The sequence below is a fragment of the Dicentrarchus labrax genome, unplaced genomic scaffold (assembly GCF_905237075.1).
Source record: "Dicentrarchus labrax unplaced genomic scaffold, dlabrax2021, whole genome shotgun sequence".
Classification (NCBI taxonomy): Eukaryota; Metazoa; Chordata; class Actinopteri; family Moronidae; genus Dicentrarchus; species Dicentrarchus labrax.
The window spans coordinates 29,001,851-29,028,844 of record NW_026136711.1 but is presented as its reverse complement, the minus strand read 5'-3'; the positions used below and the strand labels follow the sequence as shown (position 1 = coordinate 29,028,844).

The 26,994-nt window shown below is 41.6% G+C and overlaps 3 protein-coding genes and 2 long non-coding RNA genes across 14 annotated transcripts in view; 3 read left to right on the top strand and 2 right to left on the bottom strand.

The window, feature by feature from the left end:
- eif4g3a (eukaryotic translation initiation factor 4 gamma, 3a) overlaps window positions 1-9,992 on the top strand; it is a 47,842-nt gene extending 37,850 nt beyond the window's left edge. For all 7 annotated transcript variants that reach the window (XM_051414618.1, XM_051414617.1, XM_051414619.1 and 4 more), the window contains 14 exons: window positions 1,853-1,991; window positions 2,307-2,437; window positions 3,538-3,628; window positions 4,190-4,307; window positions 4,416-4,639; window positions 5,201-5,313; window positions 5,479-5,651; window positions 6,170-6,295; window positions 6,662-6,743; window positions 7,123-7,221; window positions 7,341-7,487; window positions 8,002-8,083; window positions 8,210-8,356; window positions 9,336-9,992. In XM_051414618.1, the coding sequence (XP_051270578.1) occupies window positions 1,853-1,991; window positions 2,307-2,437; window positions 3,538-3,628; window positions 4,190-4,307; window positions 4,416-4,639; window positions 5,201-5,313; window positions 5,479-5,651; window positions 6,170-6,295; window positions 6,662-6,743; window positions 7,123-7,221; window positions 7,341-7,487; window positions 8,002-8,083; window positions 8,210-8,356; window positions 9,336-9,517 (1,854 nt within the window). In that variant the 3' untranslated portion in view covers window positions 9,518-9,992. The remainder of the gene's footprint in view (window positions 1-1,852; window positions 1,992-2,306; window positions 2,438-3,537; window positions 3,629-4,189; window positions 4,308-4,415; window positions 4,640-5,200; window positions 5,314-5,478; window positions 5,652-6,169; window positions 6,296-6,661; window positions 6,744-7,122; window positions 7,222-7,340; window positions 7,488-8,001; window positions 8,084-8,209; window positions 8,357-9,335) is intronic.
- Window positions 8,554-13,248, bottom strand: LOC127371691 (uncharacterized). Its single transcript, XR_007886430.1, has 2 exons — window positions 13,160-13,248; window positions 8,554-9,100 (listed from the first exon to the last, which is right to left on the bottom strand). It is a non-coding gene; the product is annotated as an uncharacterized LOC127371691 (long non-coding RNA).
- On the top strand, window positions 11,478-19,755 carry hp1bp3 (heterochromatin protein 1, binding protein 3). Of its 2 annotated transcripts, XM_051414633.1 has the most exons (13): window positions 11,478-11,762; window positions 12,310-12,396; window positions 13,208-13,388; window positions 13,972-14,034; window positions 14,142-14,298; window positions 14,405-14,548; window positions 15,221-15,280; window positions 15,548-15,687; window positions 16,175-16,265; window positions 16,630-16,789; window positions 17,653-17,764; window positions 17,906-18,061; window positions 18,250-19,755. In XM_051414633.1, the coding sequence occupies exons 2-13, from the start codon at window positions 12,330-12,332 to the stop codon at window positions 18,773-18,775; spliced, it is 1,857 nt and encodes a 618-aa protein (XP_051270593.1). In that variant the 5' UTR covers window positions 11,478-11,762; window positions 12,310-12,329; the 3' UTR covers window positions 18,776-19,755. The 2 variants fall into 2 exon arrangements, with proteins under 2 accessions (XP_051270593.1, XP_051270594.1); XM_051414634.1 differs by lacking the exon at window positions 13,972-14,034.
- On the bottom strand, window positions 14,549-26,988 carry LOC127371689 (uncharacterized). Its single transcript, XR_007886427.1, has 2 exons — window positions 26,826-26,988; window positions 14,549-14,846 (listed from the first exon to the last, which is right to left on the bottom strand). It is a non-coding gene; the product is annotated as an uncharacterized LOC127371689 (long non-coding RNA).
- sh2d5 (SH2 domain containing 5) lies at window positions 20,822-26,217 on the top strand. Of its 3 annotated transcripts, none has more exons than XM_051414649.1 (10): window positions 20,822-20,999; window positions 21,559-21,626; window positions 21,710-21,790; window positions 21,930-22,004; window positions 22,117-22,263; window positions 22,754-22,954; window positions 23,371-23,557; window positions 23,968-24,073; window positions 24,167-24,326; window positions 25,057-26,217. In XM_051414649.1, the coding sequence occupies exons 2-10, from the start codon at window positions 21,576-21,578 to the stop codon at window positions 25,261-25,263; spliced, it is 1,215 nt and encodes a 404-aa protein (XP_051270609.1). In that variant the 5' UTR covers window positions 20,822-20,999; window positions 21,559-21,575; the 3' UTR covers window positions 25,264-26,217. The 3 variants fall into 3 exon arrangements, with proteins under 3 accessions (XP_051270609.1, XP_051270610.1, XP_051270608.1); XM_051414648.1 differs by having other exon boundaries at window positions 20,842-21,071; XM_051414650.1 differs by lacking the exon at window positions 25,057-26,217 and having other exon boundaries at window positions 20,838-21,071; window positions 23,371-23,606.
- Window positions 26,989-26,994: the final 6 nt, after the last annotated feature.

Sequence of the window (26,994 nt, the reverse complement as noted above, 5' to 3'; positions counted from 1 at the left end):
GAGGGAAATTGATGGGAGAAAAACCTGTGGGAAGATACGCTGTAGAATAGAGTCAAAGCAGGATCTGATGATCGAGGTGCTGATCACCTCTTACTGCTGATAACAGCTGATAAAGGTTTTTAATTAAGGCACCGTAGACTCATTCAATAAAATAGTAGCAAAGGCAATTAAGGCATTTGGCAGCGGATAGCTAAATATATAATAAATATATTTATTAATTAAGCTTTCATAGCAAATAACAAATGTATTTACTATATGTACCATCAGTACGTTTATTAATATATTAAAACAAAAACTCAATTTTGTTCAGCTTTAGGACAACTCACCCAATATCTTTTTCAGAAACAAATGGAGAGAGACTACAACATGATTGAGTGTGTGTGTGTGTGACTGTCGTGTGTGTGTGTGTGTGTGTGTGTGTGTGTGTGTGTGTGTGTGTGTGTGTGTGTGTGTGTGGTGTGTGTGTAATAAATACAGATAATTCAGCTATGGACTGTCAGTACTGCTGTACAGCTGTACGTGCTTCTTGCCTCAGCTAGTGAACTAGCTTTTGCTCCCAGGCTATTGTTTAGGACTCACCTCCCATGGTCCTCTCCCATGGCTTCACTTCTCGGGAATCTAATAAATCTCTCATCAACAAACACAAAGCACTCAGATCACTGCATCTCCCCGTAAACTGTGACTCAAGGCAGCGATCGTTGATGTTACTGAAAATGACCCAGTTAGTTGATGTTGTTATGAGTCAGTACACATGTAGACATTTTATGAATTGTGTCAAAACAAATTCTATTTTTTAATTTAGATTTATTGCTCAGCCTAATTCAGATACATTAAAATGCTCTACCTTAACTGACTTGTTAATTGCCAGTGATGAAACCAGTGATGACACCTTGCGTTTGTTTATGCACACAGTGTCTCGACTCATTTAAATCATGTGTCGTCTATCCCAAATAGATTTCGACCACTCTTTCAACAATGTATTAATGCACACCGGAGACACATGCATAGTCACTTTAATACAGTCTGTTGTTTTTATCTTTAATCTGTTATAGTAACTTGTTTGTTTAGTTGTTTTGACCTTAATTTAGAAGCCTAATCAGCAATGGGAGCTGAATTTTAGCTCCAGCCAGACGTCCTATATAAATTACATGAGATTGCATTGTTTCTCCTGTAACTATATTTATCTGTATTGTCCCAGTTAAATAAACAAACAAACAAATAAACAGTTTGGGGGGGGGATGAATGAATGTTTCGTGGGCTCACAACAGTGGCAGAAACAAATATGAAGACTTGCAGGAAGAGAAACAAACAAGTGATTTAGCATGACAGGTGTCATGTCTGGCTTTAGCAATAGAGAGACATCTGCATTGATTAGACTGTAATTCTCTCCTACAGTAAGTCTTACCTAACACAGGCTGTTTGAATCAATGTCACTGTCTCCTACAAGACGCCGGAAAAACACAGACTCAAGCCCTGCCGTGCTGACGTTCCTGTCAAATTTGAAATTAAAATGAGCAAGGCTACCTAGGAAGTGCAAGGATCCACTTTGTTTAGAAACAAAACGTCTGTATTCAGAACGGGGGTTGTAATGCGAGTTGAAACTGATAACCTTGTCAACACATCTGTCTGGTAGTTATGATCACTGGCTAATTCTGTGACTTCAGGATATTCCTCTGTGCCTGACTGACATCTGCTGTGATAAAAACCCACCCGTGCTCTGAAGATATTTAAGAAAATGATCTGGGCTGTGATTTAAAGTCGCTCAGGTCGAGAACAAATAAATCCGTTTTGAAACCACTGAAGCGTGATTAAGTTATTCTGAGGTTGTTGTGGGTTCTCATTATTCTTTCAGCACAACTGGGTGTCCAGGAGAGCCGACCAGGGCCCGAAAACCATCGAGCAGATCCACAAGGAGGCGAAGATTGAAGAGCAGGAGGAGCAGAGAAAAGTGCACCAGCAACTGCTCTCAAAGGACAGCAAGAGACGGCCAGGTCAGGCCCCGCAGTCTAAATCCTCTTTAAGGCTTAGAGTCACATCGGTACAGCTACAGTGACTCAGGAAGCCTGCAAGCATACAGGCAGACTTCCTGTCCCTATAGCCCGCAGAGACGCTATTGTGCCCAACAGCAGACAGGAAGCCCCATACTCTCTCCCATCTGTTAGCTGACCTATAATATTTCCTCATGTATGGCAGAAACGAGTCAAAAGTGTCACCCTGTCAGCCCCTTTCACAGTCGTTTGACTTCACTGAATGAAAACACCTTTTTTGATTTCCACTGAACTCATTTTATATCTGTGACCTCGTAGATTCGAGAGATCAGAGAGATCAAAGAGATCAGAGAGATCAGCGCGGGCAGAGAGAAGAGACCTGGAACACTGTGCCCATGACAAAGAACAGCAGGACCATCGACCCCACCAAGATCCCAAAGATCTCCAAGGTGAGACATGCTGCGTCTTCACACTCACAGTCTTCCCTTTCAACTGAGGGAGCTGTCACACCTGTGAGCTGGTCCTGCCTTTTAGTTCTGGTCTGGTTTGTAATGCTGACCTTTACACACACGTCTTTTATCTCAATTTTCATATCAATATGATGTATCGGGGATAATTTCCACACCCACACCCTGATTCATGAAATTCACAGGATTCAGCGTTGTTGTGATACCAGGAATGACTACTGATTAGAAACCGATCCATGCGTGACCCGAGGACATCCTCAAATCCCCAGTCTGATAGTCTGTGGTGAACCTGCAGGCTGTGTTGTACACACTGGTTGGATTTTGCCAGTTCTGCATTGTAATTTAGTTTAACTTGGTGAGGTTGTTCTTCATGTTGTAACAAGTTTGTCTCACGTTCACAAGGTGTTTGTGCTCGTCAGCCAGAAGCTCCTGCACTGGTGGTTGCTGTTCTTTCGGTAGAAAGTTTCTGTACACAGCAGATTAATGTTTACACATCACCAAGAGGAATTTTGTGGCTCATCTTGTGTACACATACGCTGTCCCTGCCCTCATCTGATCTACATTATTGTGGTTTATGATCAGTAGTACACAGTCCCCCTGCTGGATCCACGAGGTACTACTCTGTAAAGTAAAAGTAAAGTTTTTTTTATTTTCCAGAGCTCCTCCTGCTGGAAGAACTGTGCTACTCTTTATATTAATCCTTTTGGATATTATGTGTAATATACTAGACGTCTATAAGATATTTTCTGTGCTTCCTGTCTCATGAATCAAACTTTTTAACACATAAGTTCTTGAGACCATGAATACAAATGAATTGGTGTAAAATCTGGTTTTATTGAATTCAGTAAAAAAAAAAAAAAAAAAGCAAGCATGATTATGGAGCAGGTAATATGTCAGAGAGTCCTTTGTCAGCAGATTGTTAGGGTTAAGTAACACATGGATGTGTATTGTTTTCTCTCTCTCTGCTGGGCGTTATGGCAGCTCAGAACGTACATGTAGATTTAAGTCTTGGCCTATTGCTGACAATTTATATTTCTTCGTGTGCTTGCAACTTGTTCTTAAATTATTCTCTCTTTCTGCAGCCTCAAATGGATGAGAAGATCCAGCTGGGGCCCCGTGCTCAAGTCACGTGGGTGAAGGGCAGCAGTGGAGGAGCCAAAGCCAGTGACTCAGGTAAGAATATACATATTAACTGACCCACCGTGACCACAGTGGGTCTCCAAGCATTGCATAAGCTTAAAACTTGTTCGTCAGCCAAGCAGATTTCATCAGATCCATTGTACGTATCCATCAAAAGTAACCCGGAGGTGGAGCACTATTCTTCTAAATCCTTCAGCTCTCTGGATCTGATTTCACTGGTTGACATTACACATCAGGATTTGAGTTACTACAGTTGTAAACTTCTTGGGAATTATCAAGTTCCAACTAGATTAGTCAGCAAGATATGAAAGTACTTAACCATGACACAATACGTCGCCTGTGCTTTGTGATCGGCCCAAACTCAGTGGTGAAAATCGGTGTCATGGTCAGATTGTAGCTCATCTAAATGTCACACAGTTGTGATGTCAGTATGCCCGAAACGGAGTATGACATAAAAAGTGTCAGAAATAGTTGAGTAAATAATGAAAATTAGACCAAGAAAGAGAAGCTGAACAGTTGCTGTGTTATGAGGACTCTATATATTATTTACTTTTTACTTTTTGGTAATTTTTGTGTCTCCATAATTTTTCTCAGAACTATCTCGGACAGCTGGCCTCAATCGTTACTCTGCACTGCAGTCTACGCCTTCACCCCAGCCCTCCACCACTCCTCCACAGAACCCAGACTTTGACTCCAGGAGAACTCTGGGAAGGTAAAGGACAAACACCGGGGGTCATAGTTAGAGCTCCCTGTCTCTTTGTGCTTCAGATAGTTAATCTCTCAGATTCAGCAACGTCCTGATTCATTCATTTGTTTGCAGTCGTAGCAGCACAGGGAGGGAACGCAGCGAGAAGCCGCTGATCTCTGCCCCTCCGTCGTCACGGCCCGGGCCGTTCATCAGGGGGGGCAGTTCGAAGGAGCTGCTGGAGAGTCAAACCCCCGATGAGCCTCGGAGAGACCGAGAGCGAGAGGGGGCCGAGCCCCGGAGACCGAGTGTCACCGAGGACAAAACAGAGGCAGAGCGCAGCAGAGTCAGGGAGCCTGGTGAGGAACGCTGCGCTGCACAACACTGGACATACCACTCTGATATTTGGTTTCTATCATTTGAAGACATGAACAGGTTTCATTTGGCATCAAAAATCCTGGATGTTTTGTAGTTACATACAATATAAAATCATAAAAATATAAGATTAGAAATCACAGTTTTATTGGCAGTTTTCTCGGACCAGCAGCAGCTAGAAAGTCTGGTTTTTGCCCTAATATTCACCTTTATTTACAAAACAAAAAAATTATATCATTTTGTAATCATTCATAAATTATAACTTTTTTTTAAAACCATTTAACATATTAACCTCTTTGTCTGCTGTTTAACAGTTTTGTAAACACACCTTTTAATGTTATCAGCAAACATAAATACCTTAATTTCATCTTCATTTACTTTATAAAATGTTTTTTCTTTATTACAACACATGTAAATCAATGTAGGAGCAGCAGCAGGTTGAAATCCTGTTTGTAAACAAAAGGATCACCCCAGTAGCAAATATCAATACGCTGTACGTCGTCAATACCTCAGACAAAGCACTGTTGTCGCTGTTGTTCTCACAGTGAAATCTGAGCCAGTGGTCCAGACCCCGGACAGACCTGCTCTGTCTGAGGAGGAGATCGAGAGGAAGTCCAAGTCCATCATCGACGAGTTCCTGCACATAAATGACTACAAGGTACTGAGATTCACAGAAATCCACAGTGGATGCCTGTTCAGTGCTAATGAAATGTGCTTTGGTGATGCTGTGAAACCCCTTTTTCTAAGTATATAGATTCCTGTCCTGCTGTTTAATGTTCCCCTGCTTCACACAGTGTCCATCATATTCCTTTGTCGTCTGCAGGAGGCCATCCAGTGCGTGGACGAGCTCGACTTGGGCTCTCAGCTAAACGTCTTTGTGCGCGTCGGGGTGGAGTCGACTCTGGAGCGCAGTCAGATAACTCGGGACCACATGGGCCAGCTCCTCTTCCAGCTGGTGCAGCAGGGACTCCTGCCCAAACCCCAGTTCTACAAAGGGTCAGTTCACCTGCCTAATGCTCTCGGCCCGATAATCAGGCCGTTTCTATGCACACGGAGCTAATGACTCTCACTTTTTTATGCTTCCCTGCTTTTTGTTAATGTGACTGCGGTGTTTCCGTAAAGTGGGGAATATTGATTGAAACCCATTAGCTTGTTCTAACGCTTCTTGTTCTGACGGTAAATTGGAAGAAAACAGTTATAGTTTGTTTATTGTTTATAGACTTGCAGTGAGATATGGATCTCTCTCTCATAGCATTGATCTCTGGTTGGGGTAGCGTAATGTGACCCCTCCTCACCTGCCTTGTTTAAGAACTTCCAAATACAAACAATGTGGTTGTTTCAGAGCTACTATATTTCCTAACAGAGTTGATAAACTATCTGAACCGACCCTCAACCTCCAGTTATTTCGATACCAGCTGATACTTAAAGTTCAGGTTTTGGATTCGGCATTGGGAAGGAGAAAATTAAATATAGTCATTTTAAGTTGTATCCTCTGCGTCTCTTTGTTCCCTCAGGTTTGCAGACACGCTGGAGCAAGCGGACGACATGGCCATCGACATTCCCCACATCTGGCTGTACCTGGCCGAGCTGCTCAGCCCCGTGCTGAGGGAAGGGGGCTTCTCTATGAGAGAGCTCTTTAGGTACTGACACTGAGGCCATATACTAAAAACAAAGTAACATTTGTTTGTGTGTTTACCCCGTTAAAATGGCCGCCTTGCAACCACATGTGGTGTATCTTCTTCGATCACCTCAGTGTGCACAGGTTTGGAACGAGTCTTCGCTCTGCTTTGTTTACCACAATACAGCATTTTGTTACATGTCTGCTGCCTCACAAGTTTCAGTCCCTCCTGCATGAACTCATTTCTGAGATTAGTTTCAGACATTATAGTGAACAGGCTCCAGATCTCAAGTAGCATACAAGTTATTTTAACTTCTCCGTTCTCCTGTATGAAGGAAACAGCTGGGCAGATGTACATTTCATTTCTGTCGTCTCTGTTTGTTCACAGTGAATTAAGCAAACCTTTGCTTCCTGTGGGAAGAGCCGGGATCTTAATTTCTGAAATACTGCACATACTATGCAAACAAATGGTAAGCAACACTTTCATCTTCAGTTGTTTGAATTTCTTCTGCATACATTCATGTTCCCTGCTCACATTATAAAGTCAGTATAATCAACAGCTCACTTAAATGTCTATTGAAGGTTTGATTATATTGGTGGTGATATAAGAAAGAAATGCTCTTCTTTCACATTTGGTCCAATGATTCACAACAAAATAATTAACTTCCATTGTTGCACTAAAATAGATTTACTACTATAATTATTAACAACATCAAACCAACAAGGTTATTTGTGATTTGTAGCTAATTTTGGCTCGTTAAAATCTTTCTCCCTGGAAACCCGACAGAAGAAATAGATTAAATATTTAAAAGAAGAGAGGTGTGACGCTGCTTCCTCTTGTCCCCACAGAGCCATAGGACTGTAGGGTCTTTGTGGAGGGAATCTGGCCTCAACTGGACCGACGTCCTACCAGCGGGAGAGGACGTCCAGGCTTTCATCTCACAACAGGTTATTATTAAAGATATATCAACATACACTTCCTCTATCCTTCCTCCTCCTCTCTATGTCATTGCCTCATCATATCGCCGTCCTCTCGTCTTGATTTAAAAAAAAAAAAAAAAAAACAGAAACTCCAGTTCGTTCTGTCGGACGGCTCCAGCCCCGAGGCGGCTCTGTCTAAAAGGATCTTGTCTCCTGAGGAGCTGAGCCAGCAGCTGGAGAGACTTCTCCTGGAGGACATGGCCAGCGACGAGCAGATCTTTGACTGGGTAGAGGTATGAGAAGTGACAACATGTATGCACACATCTGTCAGAAAGAGAAATCCATCACCCAGACTCTGCTAGCTAGTGGGCTAAAATCCATACACCCTGTTACAGGCAGGAATATTAAGTGTGACAAAGGAACGGGTTAGTTACTGAATCAGAGAGAGAGGGTTGACAGAAAGGTCTTATTAAGGTGCTGACAGACAGGAAGTGCGTTGCCGCAGTGTCCACCGACGTCTGTGCTGGGAATTTTAATGGGCAGCTGCAGGATGCAAGGTGGCAGAAGGTTTGGGAAGATGAGAGCAGCCAAAAATACTACATAGTGTCAGCTGTCCTTGGCTGCTCAGGCAAAATCTTGCCCCAATGCCCCCCACTCCCACTCAAATACCCTCAACACAAACACGCTGCTTCCTTCACTACTTATCAACCCATCTTTTTGTTTCCTTATTGAAGGTTGTTCTTGTGAGACTGATAAATCGTGTCTTTTGTCCTCCTCTGCGCTCCTTTTTTTTTTTTTTTCCCCCAGGCAAACCTAGATGAATCTCAGATGAGCTCGTCTCCCTTCCTGAGAGCTTTGATGACAGCTGTGTGTAAGGCAGCAGTGAAAGGTAAGCACTCCCACCACCTGGAGGACGGATTCCTCTATTCTGATAAAAATTGCAGTATTTGCTCTCTGCCAAAACTCGGAGCGGGGAGGCTCAGCGTGCTCACTCTCCTTCTGCTCTACCGAACAGATGATAACACCAACTGTCGAGTGGACACGGCCATCATCCAGAGGAGATTGCCTGTATTACTCAAGTACCTTAACTCAGACACTGAGCGACAGCTGCAAGCACTTTATGCACTTCAGGCGCTGATCGTTGCCCTCGATCAGCCTCCAAGTAAGTGCTGCGTCATATTTTACTCCTCTTTCTTCTTTACATTTTCTTTTTTAAATTTGTTATCAGGGAATTTATACTTCCGGTTTTACACGACTGTTGTTGATAGTGACACCGGTGGACGTTAAGTGAACTGCAGTCAGCCGTCAGCCAACAGTGACGTTGGACTGAATAATCATATATAAAATAACGTTACTACGTTTAGTGTTTCAGTGTTTTATTTGGATCATTTTAGAAGATCTATGTGCAGAAATTCAATATTACATTTGTGTATAATCAACGTTATATAAGAATCGTGTTTTCCTTACTTAAGAGTATTTTCCATCAACAGAGGGAGCGGGTCCTCTTCCACCATATTGAACCGCCATGTTTCTACAGTAGCCCAGAACAGACAAACCAAACGCTGGCTGTACATAGGGCCTTTTGCAGTGTTTCGTGGCCACTAAAGGTTCTGGAAATGGGACGGTGAAGGGAGTGCTATTTAGTTGGTTGCAGTCTGCAACCTCACTGCTGTAAATCGTACAAACTGGACCTTCACAGTGCGAAACCTGTGCAATTTACAAGTGAAATAACAAATTAAAATATGCTGGGGGGAAAAAAAGCTGTTTGCCTTCTTTAAGAGACTCAGTAGTAGCCTCAGGAAATGTACTTCTTCTGAACCTCCCGGATTTAAAACCTTTGTCCACGCCTCCTCCAGAGGGCATCTGGAGACCTGCTGGGATGCCTCCACTGCAGCTTTTTAATTAACTGGAATACAGATGGTTGAGGGTTACTGCGGCAGCACAGAAAGTACCGTCAGATTCATTCGTCACTCACAGAGAAACCCAGTTTAGTCTGTTGATATGAGACGTTACCTGCCTGCAGCACATCTCACCTTAAAGGAAAATCTGTTTGTGGCATTCTTTATTTTTAACCCTCATTTGCTTAAAAATATGATTCCATACGCTTTAAAAACCTTCTCTCTCTATCCATGAATTCCCAGACCTCCTCCGGATGTTCTTTGACTGTCTGTATGACGAGGACGTCATCTCGGAGGACGCTTTCTACAAGTGGGAGACGAGCAAAGACCCTGCCGAGCAGCATGGTAAGGGTGTGGCCCTCAAGTCCGTCACGGCCTTCTTCACCTGGCTGCGGGAGGCGGAGGAGGAGTCGGAAGATAATTGACGAGGGAGGCACCCAGGGGACAGGACGTAGTAGAACTGCATCCTTACAGCAGAACAAACAAACAAACATTCAAAATGGGTGTGTGGGCAGGACGACATGTTTACGGCTGGAATTTTTTTCTGCGGTACGGTTCTGAAACATGCCGCCATTTTGAGTTTGGATTCCAACGGCGGAAGCACTAAATACCTGTATTATACATAGAAAATATTTTTGTTTTAAATTTTAACTTACTTTTTCTTTTTGTTACTTTTTAAGAAGAGACTTAAAAGATACATAGGTTCTGGACTCTTTAATTTATTATTTTTTTAAGGACTGCAAATATGAAAGTTATTTAACATTTGCAGATGCTCACAAAATGAGAACATGACAACAGAAATAACAATATAATTAATTATAATAACAAAATAATAATTGTGAAATAAATAGCCTCCCTGGATTCTGTACTGTTTGGTTTAAAACAGGGTAAAACAAGATTATTTTGGGATGAAGGGGAAGCACAGATTTAAAATGGGGGTGGGGAGGGAAAAAAAAAAAAGGAGTGGATGCACAGAAGCTATTAACGTTGTCCATGTATGACGTTTTGAGGTCAAAGGTTATCTCATAATAACCCGGGAAGTGTTTTCCCCAGCCTTGGCTTGCTCTACGTTGATATGTACATACGCCTCGTCGAGAGGTGAGAGGTATGCATTCAAGAAGCGATGCAAGTCAGTCCACGGAAACTGTCAAAACAAACGCAGACGAACAAACCTGGAAAACATTAAAGTGAAAATGAGCAAAAAAATGCAACTTTAAAAAGCAAATGGCCCGGGTCACTGATATTGACATGCTTGTAATACTTCAGACCTACAGAGCAGAATAAAGCTTGTAAATACATTAAAGACAAAAAAGGTATTTAAAAAAAAAAAAAAAAAACGCTCATGATTTGTTCTTTTTGATGGTGTGTGTTGTGTGTGTGTGTGTGTGTGTGTTTAACTGACATGGACAACACAGAAGAAGACGAAGACGAGCTGTGTGGTTTGACCAGGAGGAGCAACTGGAGTCATCGAAGCATCGACAGATCATTTAATAAACTGACTCGCAATCGTTGCCTCCGCTTTCAGATTGTGGCAGAAGTTTATTTCTTGCTCATATTTCACCACTTTTTAATATTCCTGTGTGTAGCTGCCTTCATATTCATCTGTGTGGTCACATCAGGTCACCCAACGTGCCATGCTTTTTAAGATTTTCTGCTTCGTTTATTGTATCTTTTGGGTTTTGTACTGTTCTGACAAAATAAGCAATTTGATTTAGGAGATTGTGACGTGCATTTATAATCATTTTCACACATTTTATAGACTCTTAATCAAATAATTGAGAAATAATCTGCAGATTAATCATGTTAGTTGCAGCCTTTAAAGGGGGCAGAGGTCAACTAGTCATAAACTACAGCAGGGGTGTGATTAAGAGCAGACAAAGAACCTTAATAATCTACACACTACCACAGGAATCGGCCATATGACTCACAAAATACGGTGTTGTATTGGATAAGGTCTCTTTTCTTTTTTTAGGGACAGCTTTTAGTTGTTTGGTTTATTTTCTCACTCTTTCCAGGAAGCTGAAAAATGTTTTCTGACTATATTTTCCGCTGAATGTTTATCTCCTGCTGTACAACTACAGCTCCCATGAGTCTTTGCCATCAACACGCTACCAAAACCTCTCCAGAAGTGTAGTTTTTTAACGCTTACACCGTAATAATTAGGGATTATCTTGGTTTAAAATGTGCGCTCATAACACTGTGTAGTTGTACGGTAGAAGACGTCGAGTTAACTCAAAAATATTGACAGAAAATCTCAGTATAATTATTTATTTTTAAAATCAAGTTTTAAAAAAAAAAAACCGGTTGCAAGCTAGCCTGTTTCACACTAGCCTCGGTCGGGTAACGGCAGCGACCACGATAACTGAGTCCCATCTTGTGTTGTGTGTGGTTTCTGTCGCTAGTTTGAATCCCACCGAGGACAAAGACAAATAAAGTTACAGCCGTTAACCGTCGACGGCCATGACAGTTTGAATGTTACAGAAAGAGGGAAAAACGGCTCCAACGGCTGAGTGTCGACGGCCGTGACGGTGGGAATCCTTCTGACGCTGTGTGACGCGGCGACGTGACCAACGGTCCTAATGGGGCGGGGCTCGTAAACAGAGAAATCTAAATAAAGGATCGTGCAGAAATTTACTCGAAAGTAACTCACTTTTTCAGGACAAGTTAAAGGTAAGTTTGACCCGCATTCTGTCGCGTTATTGTCCGAACATGCAGTTGCACGGATGCGATGTTGGAAAAGAAACGTAGACCGGTGGGGGTGTTTTTGTTTTTTTTTGTTTTTTGTTTTTTTTACTCCATGCAACTGAAATGAATTTTATCTGCCTTGTGCGACGCCATTACTGTGCGAAACAGCCAACTGACAAAATGGCGAAATTGCCGAAAAATTCCGTCTTCCCCCCCCGTGTTACTGCTCGCATGGATACGACCGCGATTTACAGGCGAAAGGCCGGCGGATAAACCAGAGAGCGGTGCGCCGCCTGGAAGGTGGTCTGCGTTTAGCTAAATCCAAGTGCACCCTTTTCTCCTGTTTGGACATAATGGGGCCCCCCCAAATGAATGAAGTGGGTTTGGCACTCTCGCCATTTCTAACCACGCACATGCAGAGAGGATGGGCCTCAAACCAGTGCTGTGCCAATGTGCTTTCCTGGTCTTCAGATACGTGTTTCTTTTGCCCCCCTCTTCATCATCCTCCTCCTCCTCCTCCTCCCTCCTGCAGGTAACGTTAAATCTCGTGTGATGCCGATTCGCCGAGCAGCAGCGACTCCGACCCCGGAGAAGGCCCCCTCCGCTGCAGCAGAGAAAGGTTAGACCAGGGTCCTTACCTGAAAGACCCGTGAACGCACCACCATCACACTGACTCAGATGTGGCCCGTAACAGCACCACACAGCCAGTTTGTATGCTGTGTGTGTGTGTGTGTATATACAACCCTCTTCATCACTGAAACTAGCCTGCAGACCTGAGAAACAGTGATTGAATGCAACACTGCGATGTGTTTTGGTACTTGGATGCAGACTTGGGTAACATAACGGGGATATTAGGGACGAGCAGGGTGAAATAAGTTTATAATAGTGCACATTTAGGCCCTTTTAAGGAGGAAAGAACATCAACACATTGATAAAGTAGAGTGCAAGCCTCACTCCGGCGATAAGGCCAATCTGCAGTCACAAGGCCAAATAGAGCGCCACAGTATGGAAATCACAACATAAGTGTATCAGTAGCATCGACCTTTAGGCTCTCAGTGAAGATGCACCCTGGTAGCTCAGTGGTTGAGGTGCGTATCATTAAATATTAACACCCCCAGTTCAGTTTCTGTTGCACGTTGTTGCTGCTAATGTTTATTCTGGGGTTTGTTTTTGCTTGCTCCAAACTTGCTAAATTGCTCACATTGTGCGACATTTGTTCAAATTATTTAATGATACTTTGAATAATACCCATACTAATTAACGTGTCCTCCTTTTTATAGAGTCATTTAATGTAGATGTTGTAGGTTGTTATGATTTCACAAGCTTGAACAAGAAATTAGCATCATCCACTTTTAACTTTGATATTCTCAGGATTATTGCACCTTTTTCTTTCCTTTCTTTCTTGAATTTAAATCTCTTTCTCCTCACAGAGCCTGAAGCCTCCTCAGAGGAGTCGCCCTCTGCTGACGAGGAGCAGGCCGCGTCTTCGGCTCCGGCAGCCGAGGTCGAGGAAGGCGAGTCCACGGTCGAGCCGGAGCCCACAGAGAACGGAGAGGAGGCCGAGGGAGCGGCGGCGGAGGAGAAGGGAGGAGAAGGGACAGAGAAGAAAGAGTGAGTTTCACCAGAGAGCTTGTCCGCAACTCTGACCACTGCGATATTTCACTTTGATAGCACTTTTATCTGTTTCTATGATCCTTACCTCTGCTGGATAACAACAGACTGCTCCTCTCAGTGTTGCAGTTTTGCATTTCCAAAAGATGTGACCCTGTCACGGGCACATTCATGAGATAGTGATTAGACAGATGTGCCGGCCCTCCCTTTTGTCCGCAGTCTTGGAGGAGTCCAGGAGGAGAGCACGTGAGCGTCATGAAAACAATTTGTAAACAGTTCAGTCCATTTCTGATAAACTTAAGGAAAGAGCAGCATTATCTACTGGACACACTCAGAGTAATGTGGAGAAATATGTTGGTTTTGCCCAAAAGTATAAGGGACATGTGACCTGGCTTTCCAAATTTAATAACTTTTATTTCTCCTCCTCTCCTTCTCCCAGACCTTGACAAAGCAAACGTTTACTTTCCTGCATATAGTACACTAGCACAGCAGCTCAGTCAGGGTCAAATTACCATGGTGATCATTAAGACAGATGTTCTGAAACTTAATTTTGTCTTTTTCCGTCGGCGACAAACGGACAAAGTGACAAATGCAAGGACTGCGCGGCTGGACAGTGTGCAACACACTGCTATGTTCTCCTACTAAGGTGAGGATGTGATAAAGATAAGGGTGGTAACGATCACAGTGAAATATCGCTTCTAAAGAACCCGACCCACTTCACTGAACTTGTGTCTTGCTCCTTTTCGGTGACAGGTTGAAGGATGGCTACAAGTACGAGAAAGCCAAAGTCAAGAAGGTGAAACGGACGATTCCTGCGTGGGCTAGCGTCACTGCCAGCAAAAAGGTTCCCGTTACCAACTATGCAGGCACTCAAAACAAAGTGGATAATATCCTCATCGAAGCTATTACGGTGTGTACAGTCAGTCACGTGTGCTTGGTTTTAATCCTTTTTTTTTGTTTGTTGTAAAAAACAAAAACAAACAATGGGTTTGATTTCCTGTCCACTTTCTTTGCAGTCTTGTAACGACAGGTCTGGGGTTTCATATCAGTCCGTCATGAAATATATTGTGAAGAAATACCCGGTGATGGAGCTCGACAAGAAGAAGTTTCTCATCAAGAAGTCTTTGAAGAAACATTTGGAGAAGGGCACCATCAAACAGGTAAAGAACTGATTTCTCTGAGCACAGAGAAAGAGAGAGGAAGCAGCTCTCAGTAATGTCGACTACAGTCGGTTGATAATTATTTAATGTGTAAAAGAATATGTAACTTAAATAAAGTTATAAGAAAGCAGCCTTTTGTGAGCACCAAGGAGCTTCTTCACTACCTCAGTGACCTCTGCGAGAGATATGGGTGACCACCTCCACAGAGGGTGTGTTGGTCGGGTTCAGGTTCCTCAGAGTGCTCCTCACACCACTCGGCAACATCCCCGAGGATGTGCTAGTCTTTCTTCATCGTAACCTGCAACCACACAAAATAATGTACCTTTGAAATGCTGCTTGGCCTCGGAAGTAAAAGCTAGGTTAGATCAGTACTGTAGGTTGTCAGCTAATGTTTGCAGCTTGTGTTTGAGTAGACGAATGAACAGTTTAATCCTTTACTTCATGCCTCCATATTTTTAGTTTTGGAAAGACTATAAAAAAAAAAAATACAGCAAACTCTTCAGATGTTGAGTATCGCTCTCGAAGCCTCATGCACACTGCTTCAACTTTCGGAGGCCTGCTTTGCCTGTGGTTGCTACGCTATGTGACGCTCAGCAAATATTCTATACCACAAATATTCATTAACATCTGTCAGTACTTTTTACTCTCTGTTTTGCTTTGTCTCTCACTCAGCTGAAAGGTAAAGGCCTTTCAGGAACCTTCGCCATTGGGAAGCAGACCCCATTGTCTAAGGTATGTAGATAAAACGTGCTAATCGGTTCCTTTTAGAGCTGCTGGGATTGTGTTATTGTTGGAGCCATGAGCTTTATAGTAGAGGTACTGAATATGAGCGTGGTATTGATCTTCTCATCTGAGTCTCAGCAAGCAAAGAGCATTAGCACATTATCTAATCCTTATGTTAATGACTTAGTGTCAACAGTTTCCTTCTCCCATTTTTCCCTATGAGACTGGGATGTGTTTGGTTGTAATCGTCATGTCTGTAAATGGATGGTGTTTTAGAAAGCTGCTCAGAAGACAGAGTCTCTGGGAGATGCTCTTCCTCTCATCATCACTCGGCTCTGTGAGCCCAAAGAGGCCTCCTACAATCTGATCAAGAAATACCTGGAGCAGCACTTCCCCAGTCTCAACGTCGAGAGCAGGTACACACACAGCCTCACGTTCGCTTTTATCCTGTTGATTCATCTGTTGTTGTTTGATGTTGTTGGTCTTTTAAAGTGTTATATGTTTCCAATTAGCTCAATCTGACCTGGAAAAACCCCAAATATTGAACTATTAATTACATAAAATGGAGTAGATGCAAGCAACCTGTTGCATTTGAGAGGCTGTAACCTGCAAAAGTTTAATATTTTTCTTGATAATAGAAGATAAATCCATCCCTGATCAGAACCTGATCTTAGTTAAAAGATCATTGATGCTCACTGAAACTGAAACAACTACATTTAAATAACAAAAACTGCAATAATGTGGTAAAGTTAAGTTGTCAGAATTATTACTTTATAGATGACATACAGTTTTACCACTGATCTGGATTTCAGTGGCTCACAAACATCCAAAAACATGTGTTTGTTTTTTCATTAACTGGGATTATTGACTGTATGAATGATTTACTGACTGGTTCGTCCTCAGGCCAGAAGTCCTGAAGGCAGCGCTGGTAAAGGCAGTAGAAAAAGGCCAACTGGAACAAATCACTGGGAAAGGAGCCAGAGGGACTTTCCAGGTAAAACTCTTTATAAACACTGTTTTATTACATTTTGTATTTACACATTTTCCAAATTCTGGTGTGGAGCAATTGGCAACATTATCTGTGCATTTCTGTCAGGATCTGCTTTGTTTCCAGGCCAGATAAAGGTCTACAGTGCCAATCAATCTGCCACCTTGGGCACCATTGCTGTATTAAACTATTTGAGTAGACTTAATTATTGCCAGGTAATATTCTCTATGAAATATTAAAATAAAAAAGGGGAAATAAGTGCCAGTAAACAATAATGATAGTTCTACTCTCTCTTTGTCACACTGACTACATGACTCAGTGAAGGGCAGCTGACCTGATTCTCTAAAATAAATGTTTCTGACTGTCACAGCTGAAGCGAACCGGTAACCAGGTCCTGCTGAAGGGCGGAGCCTTGGAGGACGCCATCACAGCCGCCATCACAGCCATGAATGAACCTAAAACCTGCAGCACCACCACTCTACGCAAATACCTAGTAGACGCTAACAAGGACGGAAGGGAGAACCTATTAGGTAAGAAGACGCCCTCGTTCTCACTCGTAGTTTTGCTAAATAACTGGAGGTTAGCTCATGTTTGTAGCTCAGCAGCGACTTATTGATCATCACTTCATTCAGTTAGTGAAAGTGGTGATTCTGTATCTTCAGTTCTGTTTGAAGACTTGTGGTTTAAGATTTGTTTGCACATGAACTTCACACATGTGCTCCACACGAGCTTCAATCTTTAAGGACCAGTGTGTAGGATTTAGTGGCCTCTAGCAGTGTAGTTGCTTCACTCTCCCTTTCCAAGTGCAAGATAGAAACTATGGGGGCAACACAAACAGCCTTACCTAGAGCCAGTGTTTGATTAAAAACTGCTCATTCTAAGGTCTCAAAAACACAACAATGAATGAAAACATGCCTATGAATATTATATTGAATTTCTGCCAATAGATCGTCCTAAATGTTTCACACTGGACCTTTTTAAACCCTGCACATAATCCTGTTGAGGTTTGGCGACTGCATTGGCTTTTACACATCTTGATTAATCTCTAGCTTGTTCGTTGGTCTCCATAACACCAAATATTCATTACTAAATGTGTAACCGTCAAAGTTGAAGTTGTGGGTGTGGTTTGATTAGATTAGTTGTAGGACAAACATCCTGATAATAGCTGATTGTGAAAATGGGTTTTCAGGGTGGTTGAATGTGCCTAAACCAACACACACATACACTTATAGACCTACTAACAAGCCTGACAGGGGACACATTTAGTCACATTATTCCAAAAAGAAAAAAGGAGTTCAGAGAATTGGTCACTGTAAGGATTTGTTTTGTAGTATAAACTTTAAATCCACTGAACGATGAGTCTGTTACTAAAAGGTGAACTCTCTTCTTTTAGTGGCCAAACTCAGGAGGACCCTGACGAAGTGTAAAGTACTCGGCTGGATGGAGCAGATCACGGGTCACGGCTTCACAGGGACCTACCAGCTCTCGTTCCCTTTCTACCCGAGGTATACCACCTACATTTGTTTCCATCATTTAACCATTTAATACTGTAATTTATTTCAGTTTTAATTCAGATGTTGGCCTACACAGCTGATACAGGTTTCTTTATGTTGCCTTCTTATTGTTTTATTTTATTTTTTTTTAAGTCCTACCATCCTGTACCCAGAGAAGTTCAAAGAGATTCAGAAGAAAAAAGGCCCGCCTCCACCCAGGCAGAGGCGGACAGCTGACTCTTCTGATGAGGAAGAGGAAGAGTCAGAAGAAGAGGAAGAGTCTGAGGACGAAGCTCCTTCCCGTAGGAGGTGGGTGTAAATTTGATCTGTACTTAGTAACACGGGAGAGTTTTCTCCTGCACACGGACACACTAGAGAAGATGAGTATTAATGTCCACAACAGTTTTAAACATTGAAGATCCAACTGATCCTAATGATTTGTGTATAATTTCGCTCCTTCTACTCCAATAACAGCTGCTTGTTCAAATTTATCTTAGGAAATCTCAGAAGAGGCCTCCTCCCAAAGCTCGCCGTCCTCCACCGGCCAAGAAATCTCGGAGCGCTAGTCGGTCAAAACCTAAAGCCAGAGGACGGCCCCTCGCAAAGAAGTCTCCGGTAAAGAAAGCGGTGTCTTCAGCCAAGAGATCAGCAAGGAAACCATCAGCCTCTAAGAAGGAAGCCACACCGCCACCTAAAGCCACGCCCGTCAAGAGAGGAGCTCCCTCGAGAAAGCCCAAAACGCCGGCTGTTAAAAAGCTGACCAAAAGGGGGTCCAAGCGACCCGTGTACAGAGAGTCCTCCCCGGAGGAAGAGGTCACGAAGGAGACGACGAGGAGCGGGTCCAAGCGATCCAAGTCCGAAGAGTCGTCGCACGAGGAGCCTGCAGTTAAAAAGCCAGCGACCAAAAGTGGGTCGAGGCGGCCCGAGCCTGAAGAATCATCCCCCGAAGAAGAGCCTGTAGTCAAAAAGGGGGCGAAGAGCAGCAAGCAGTCCACTCGTAAATCCAAGAGAGGGAAATACTGAGTCCAGGAGCGGCTTCCTACGGACTGGGCCTGCTCTGAATATGCAGCAGTCTGCCGCTTTGTTTCAGTGCTCTCTCTCTTTTTATCATTTTCTCCCTTTTTAACAGGGCAGTAGTTTTTGTTTTGTTTTTGTTTAATTTTTTTTAAATTGTAGAATAAGAACGTTATCCTACCAGTTAAGTTTAATGTACATTGAGAGTTTCTGAATTTTCCTTTTTAATCACCATGTGTAGAAAAGCTCAGTTAGCGTTGCCGTTTTAAAAACAGATGTGTGACCAGCTGCCAGATCAGGAAATCATAGCGAGATCCGACATACTGTAACTAGAGCCATGTAGTGACTTCCGTTTGTTATATCTGTTCCTCATCCGTTCTTTAGGTGTTGGAAGCACATGTTCCTAATATCAGTGTTTTGGTTTTTTTTTGGAGGGTTGAAAATGAGGTTTTACGTTTTAAAATATGGGTAAAAAGATTTAAAACGATTACTATATTAATGTTTTATACAACACAGATTTTAAGGTTATTATTACAATATTTTGGCCGCATCTAAATCAGAATTTTTTTTTTTTTTATCCATATTTGTCCTCCATAAAATTATATTAGTATTATGAATTAACAATGATTTTGATATTTTGTTTTATTTAAAACATAAAAATTGCCCCCAGAAAAAGATAAAGCCTGCAGGTTGACAGGTTTTAAGGATTTAACAGAGGATAAAACACTATGTTAGTATTCATTTCAAAGTCACATTGGGGGGGGAAAGTGTCCTTTTTGATGTGTGTGTGTGTAAAAAAAACAAACATAAGACATTAATTGATTTTATTGCTTCACAGCTGTAATTCAGTACCAAACTGTAAGAAATGTGTGTTGTGAATAAGAAAAAGGAGGATAGTAGCTCATACATACCCTGCATGCATGTATTCCTTGTGTTGTTAAGCTTTTTTTTTTTTTCCAAGTCATTAATAAAATGGCTATATTTGTAAACTTTTGCTGTTTTTTTTTTATTTTAATCATTTAGTTTACTGGGGACAGAACATAAAGTATTAGTAGGTGTTTTATTGAGCTTAATCATTCATTAGTTATTAGTTTGAGGGTTTCCTCTGGTATTGTATAATGACTGGGGGTTTCTGGGACCAGCAGATGTGCTTTTAAAGGAATTTAGAAAATGATTAAAAGATTTCAATGATTCACCTGATTTAACTATTTCACTTCCTGACAACGTTTTTCAGGAAAAGAAGTCCTTAACAAAATAAACCCAACCACAGATGGGATGTGTTAACCTGAAAACTGCTGTAATTACTAGTTTCTGTTTGTATGGTTACAAAATAAGTAAATGTATTAAGATTACATTTATTTAAACTAGTGATTATCGTTATTATAACATTGTCTGGTTGGTGGAAAAAAGTAAAGATTAGAAAAGTTTAGTATAACTAAACTTAACCCTTTAGAAAACACTGGATTAAACCACCGACCCGTATCTAAAGCTGATAAACTAGCTTCACCTTCAAAATGCTGCTGGTGCATCAATATCAGGTGCGGGGAGTAATGGATTACATGTTATTCAGTGATGTAATCAGAATTTTAAAAAGGTAGACACACCTGCGCCACAGAGCGGCAGCAGGTAAAGGTAATCCATTACTGCTGCAGAAAAAAAAGACTTCATAAGATTACATTTGGTGAAAATGGGGATTACTTTGCAGGATTACAATTTTAAAATGCGTCAGTTTTTCTTTAATATCATGTTTGATGCTAAATATCTTTCCATTTCCTTTTTCACATTGATCACATTGTTCTGTTGTCTTACAGAATACACTTACATGACATTTCTAAGTACTCACGTTACATTACTTGGATTACTTTATAGACTACACTGTTTAACAGATAATTAGTAATCGGATTACATTTTTTTTAAACCCTGATGTGGGCCATACATCAGTGCCTGTGTACTGTTACTCCAGCAGTATTTCGGGATGTTGCTGATCCGGTGACGTTCCCACCGCTGTGCGTGTGACGTCACCGGGATGTATTGCGCAAAGAGCAGGAATGTGTGGCTAGAGACAGCAGGGGGAGGGTGCAGTGATTCAACTCCTTCTTGACTGTCATATAGCTCAAGAGGAGGAGAGGTGTTCATTTACACCCTCCTTCCTTCCTACCCGGGCCCCTTTTCCCTCTCGAGCCCCGCCTCGAGCCAGCAGCACACCTGGACCACGGAGCGGCAGCGGGTAAAGGTGAGCAGGACCTCGGTGTCAATTACGGCGTGCAGAGGAGGTGAAGGTGGAGACTTGTCCGACTCTGAGAAAGTGAGTTTCTGTGATTTCAAAGCCTTTGTTACAACCTAGAAGAAGTGAGCTCAGGTTGAGCCACCGGGGCCGGAAACGGTTCAAAGGTTTCTGTCCACCGACAGTCTGTCATGTTGTCTTCACTCACACAGCTCGGGGACACTGACGGATAGGGAAACTTTCTCCTGTGGTAGCTTTCACTTTGACGCATTTTACGGCGGTGAAAAATGCCTTTAAAGCCGCAACTTACCAAACAGTTAACAGGCACAAATTCTACTAAAGTCTCAGAGTTAATAGTCCTAAATGTAGTTAATGTGGATTTACAGTCGACAACACAATGCCAAACTCACACTTTACTGTAAAATTAAAGTTTTAAATCCTCCTATAGGAATACTTTTGTGATTGTTTGACTTTAAGTTGTTTATTTGACAGCCTTTTAAAATTAGTTTTGTTCTTATTTTTTAGTTTTCTTTTGGGTTTAAGATGTATTTGCTGTGTGGTTTTGCAGAGATAAACATCACCATCATGGGTGAGGCACCAGTCAGTGAGGATGGCACAGTGACACGATCAGCAGAGGTAACTCTAGAAATGTGATTTTATCTTTATATTACTCTGTGTGTGTGTGTGTGTTTGCCTAATCTTATGTCTTTGCTCTGAAGTATGTGGGTTCATTTCCTGTGGATGACCACTGTTTGGATGACCAGATAGAGCAACTGCACGCTCAGCTCAAGTCCCTCAAAGTGAGTCCAGATCCTTCTGGTGGTTTTTAAGTATCTCAGTATCTCAAAGTTTAACTTGCAAACTGTTTTTTTTTTTTTTTTTTTTTTTTTATTTTAATGGAGAGTACGTTACTTAAATATGTTGGTTGTCTTCAATCAGACGTGCAAAAGGAGGAGATCTGTATCCATAAAATTCTCCATCAAAGGTGTGAAAATGTACAATGAGGATGAAACTGTAAGTATGGTTGTTTATCTCGAATTAAATGCTCAAAGCTTGATCTTGGGTGTTGTTATTAATTTTAAGTTGAAGATGTAGTTTCAGTAGTCCTTGTGTCTCTCGTCCGCAGACACTACTGATGGCTCATGCCCTGCGTAGAGTCTCCCTGTCCACGGCCCGGCCCATCGACGCCCAGTTCGCCTTTGTCTCCCACAACCCAGGCAGCACCGACGCCCAGCTGTACTGCCATGTCTTTCAAGCTAGACACGCCAGAGCAGTAAGACATGACCCGGGTGCATTGTTCTTTTTATTACAACAAAGGAGTCTACTGTGACTTGGAGAGAAAGTTACAGCTCTGATTACAAAAATTATACTTTTTATTATATTTTTTTAGCTCAAATGAACTTTGCTTTGAAATATTTTTTACTGTACACCCACACAGGTGTTTTTTAGATAGTTACTTTTTAGATTAATTACACAGTAAAAGAGGAGATCGGTTGAGGAGCGAGAGTAAGATAAATCCACTTTTTAATCCCAAGAGTTTAAAAAAATAAACTGAGTTCTCCTTCAGCCGGTAAACGGCTCCGGGAAAGAGAAATCGATCACTACAACAACATTGTTTTGTTTTGAGATATATTACCTCTTCACTTTGACACTGTAACTGTATTTATGTCAGTTAAAGTAACTTTAAACTGGCTATCATTGTCACTCAGCCAACAATTAGACATCACCATTTGGATACAAGTGTCCCCGTTCTCTCCCCGTAGGCACAGTTCCTGAACCTGCTGCTGTGCCGCTGTTTCCAGCTGTCTTACTTGGAGAAGCACCCAGAGGAGGCCCAGGAGGACTCCGCTGGCTCAACGCCTCGTCGTAACCCCTCCCTGCTCAACCACGGCTTCCCTCTCAGTGTCAGCGCCCTGGTGTCCTTCAGAAGAGCCCCTTTTCGAGGGTGGTTGCCGGGGACTAAGGTTTGGACTTGAACGTCTTCTCTATTGCCCGTTACAACATAATATTATTATTTTAAGCCTAGTCTTTCTCTTCTAGTTAGTCCCTTAAGGCCTGATTGTAATGCATGTTGCAATGTTTTGAGTCTTTTTGAGTGTCTTTTCTTCTTCTTTTTGCCATTTAAATTGCAGGAGAAAGTGAAAATTGTCGCACAGAATTGGCAAGGTTTCGTTGAATTTGTGTTAATGGATGGAGGGACCGTTTAAGGGTTGTAATTCACTACTAGGGAACTGCGGTCCCTGGCCCTAAACCAGCTAACTGCTGTCGACTTTAGGGGTCCATGAGGTTGAAGAAGAGAAAACAAACAAGAGTTTTTGGCCATCTGAGAATAAACACTTCTGTATTCAAACATTTTGTTTCCCCCCCCCTCCATCTATAGAAGAAGAATCAAAAGTCTTTTGATGACCCAGTCAGCAGCCAAGATGAAGTCTTCCCCACCTCCTCCCCATCACTGGTGCGCAAGAAGGCCATCCGCACCAAAGCGCTGCGCTCTGGGGCTTACCGCTCCTTCACCTTCACGCCACTCAAACAGCGCAGCGTTCAGGAGCGACTGAGCGAGTCACAAGGTGGGCCAAGTGTTCACAGAGCGCTTTCAAGAGTCAGAGAGTTTATTAGGTAAACGCAAACCCCCTCAGTATCAGGTGATGGGCAGTCCCTCACTGTCTGCTGTGGTGTTAAAAGGTAGTAATTTTTATAGGTAATGGTTTTTGTCTCACGTGGGTCCTACTGTACACACATTTTCTTTAAGCTTCTCACTGCTGAGCTTCTCTCACTGGTGTCTATTTCACTAATTAGCTGAAATATGTTAAAAACACAAACATTGGCTTTATGGGTTATTTAATCACCACTTGCTTTGTTCATCTCAGGCCTGTTACGTTTAAACCAAACATTTCCTCCACTGAGCTGGGACTCCACTTTTGCACATTTTTGAAATCTCCAAAATTCCCAATGATTTCTCTTCTTATCTATCAAACAGAAAAGGACCAAAACAAGACGTCAGCGAGGAGATCCCGCGCTCCGAGCTTGGCCGAAACAGAAGAAGCACTGGCTCAAGCAGTGTGGTGTTGGGCTGGTATCGCAACGTGAGTGTTACTTGTGCATTTCATATACTTTGCTGACGCCTGGATGCCTTCTCTAGTTCTTATTTTGTCTCCGTCTTCTCTTCTGTATTTCAGTGACAGCAGCTATTCCCTGCTTGCAGACGACGTTCTGGGATCGTACCTCCTGTGTCCGCATCCTAAAAAACCCAAATGTGGTTCTCTCATCATTCGCTTCCCCTCTGGCCTGGTCACACACCTCATAGAAAACACTCGTAAAGGGAAATTCCACCTGGAGGTAATTGTTTTGTTGAGGCACGTTGAATCTTGTACATAATAATTGTACAAACAGTGAGTCTGCCAGGATAATATTTACTTAAGTTTGTGGTGGAAACAAAATGTCGACTGAATTACAGAGTAAACAGTTCCCTCCACAGAAATGTATGTTTGACTTCTGTTCCACTGGTTACTTAATGCTTAATGTAATGTTTAACTTAATGTAGAATATTGATATAATACAAGACAGACACAAGGTGTTTGTACCAGTATACAATATATATGATATGACACGCAAATATTATCCCCTTCAAGTCTGATCTTACGTACATTTTTATGTGTATATACTTTATATTGTGTCTGCTTTTTTCATTTAAATTAATGAGAATTTATCAAACTTGTATCAAGTGAAATATTAGAAATGTAAGATACAGTTTTTGGGGTTTTTTTTAGAGCTGCGTGACCACATTTAAAGCAATTCAGTGTTATATTTAGAAGCTTTGGGATCTGATCAGAACTAAAGTTTGCCATGCAGCTCTCCAATATTGGATGTGAGGGTCTGAGTCTGAAAAGGAAATTATTTTCATGCCAAAAAAAATGTAAAATATAAGTATTTGGACTTACTTATAGTTCAATATGTCATAAGATGGCTCCAAAACAATCATTTTAACTGCATTTGATTATACTTATATATTGGAAACTGATCATTTTGTGTAATTCAACAGTGTTTATTTGGTTTATCTTTGTGGCAGAAATGCAAGACTGAGTTCGGTTCCATAGCAGAGCTGATTGAACACTACACAGAGACTCAGGAGGAGCTGCAGTGTCTGCTGAGCTGTGCTCGGGTAAACCACTGTTATGAGTGGGAGGAAAATACCAGCAAACAGCCGGCTGTAAAGCCTCACAAGAGCCTGACGAAAGCCAAAATTAAAAGTACCCACAGAAGGGAGTGGGTCTAAACCCTGGACACTGGAACTTGTGGACTGCCAACCTTTAAAAGTGACACCCTTTTCTTTTTCTTTTCTCTTTGCACATGTATCATCTCTTAAATCACAACTGGTGTTGTGTGGGAGGTTTCACAAACATAATGCACCTATAACAGTGTTGGCACTTAATGTACATAGTATACAAGTCATTTTTATCAAAGGGTACCTATTGGTCAAAATGTAATATTTTGTGCTTGCTGCTTTTTATGTTGTTTTTATGTGTGCCTTTAAGGCATCAGTCAATTTTATTAGTGTTTTTTAAGATGTTTAACTAACGACCCTGAAACTGTGCACACACATTGTTTCATTGTGAAGATGTTGCACAAATATATTTGATCAAAGTTTATTGTTTCGTCGCATTTGAATCCTGCTTACCTTATCACTGTTTGTGTGTTTTAGACATCAGACCCGGAGATTGTATAAGCAGTAATACCAAACACAACTGTGTCGTGGTGTAAGAACATATTACACCAAATATTTTCTATATCTTCCGTTATTAGTGTGTTTGTATATCATGGGGTCGGCTGTGTTTACAATTTTTGTTTTAAAGTTTGTGTGCTGTCAGACTAACTCATTGTTATGTTTGTTTGTTTTTTGTTGCTGGCTTCAAATGGAGTTGAGCTTACGAGGTCCATTTGAAGGCAGCAACTGTCTAACAGGTAATGTTGTGTACAGGTAAATATATATCTTGTACACTGATTTTTCACCATGGTATGAAATTGGATTGGCCCTTGGGTTTTTGGTTTTTATAAGACTTTATACGTCTTTCTTTTGTTCTGTTCCAAGAGGCTGCATTTTAATTAATAATTAATAATCTGAGCACCTTTCTACCATCTTTTCCACATTCGGCCAACAAATAATCTTCATATTGTTCATCCTTGTTTGAGATTAAATTACAGGCGTGTTCTGTTTTGATCCCTGCAGAAACGTTGTTTTCCTTTTGTGTTTCATTTGACTCTGAATGGCACAGCGTCACTTGTAGTTTTGGTATTGAGAAAGCTGCTATTATTCTCATGAAACTTTTACTGTTCAGTTTCTAAATCTTAGGGCAGGACTCTACATAGAATTGCTTTTTTTTTAATGTATGTTTTTAACAAGAAGTTAACAAATGCACTCAGTTGCCAGTATATTAGGTAGACCAATTGCAGTGTTTAAAGAGATCATATTGGAGGATGATCACTGTTTTAGACTGCGTTAGTTTTAGCTATGTGTACCTAATAAACCGGCATTTGTTAAATATATTTTTATTTTCCCTCCCTGGCATAAATAATTACCCTAGTGCAATAATTTGTTGTATAGTTTAACATGTATTCCTCTGTGAAGGCAACAGAAAAACATCCAGTGTGTAACTTTACTGCCACTTAGCAGTTAGCTTAATTCTAGCTCTAAATGTTTTGAGGCATTTTTTTTTAAAAAAAGGTTTTTCATGGCACTATAAATAAATAAATAAACACCCACAAGGACACAACAGGCTAATTAAAATACGTGTAACCAAGTGTAATGTTAAAGATATCGAATTACTAAATACAACTCACCTCAGGCTTAGCTAGGAAGGGTTGTTTTCTTTCTCGCTGAACAATAATAAAAAAACAAACATATACAAAACATTGTGTATTAATATGTAAAGATATAAAAACATAATACCACTTTCACTCCATTGCTTTGACCGCACTCCCTCCTCCTCAAAATGGCCGCTGGTCCGGG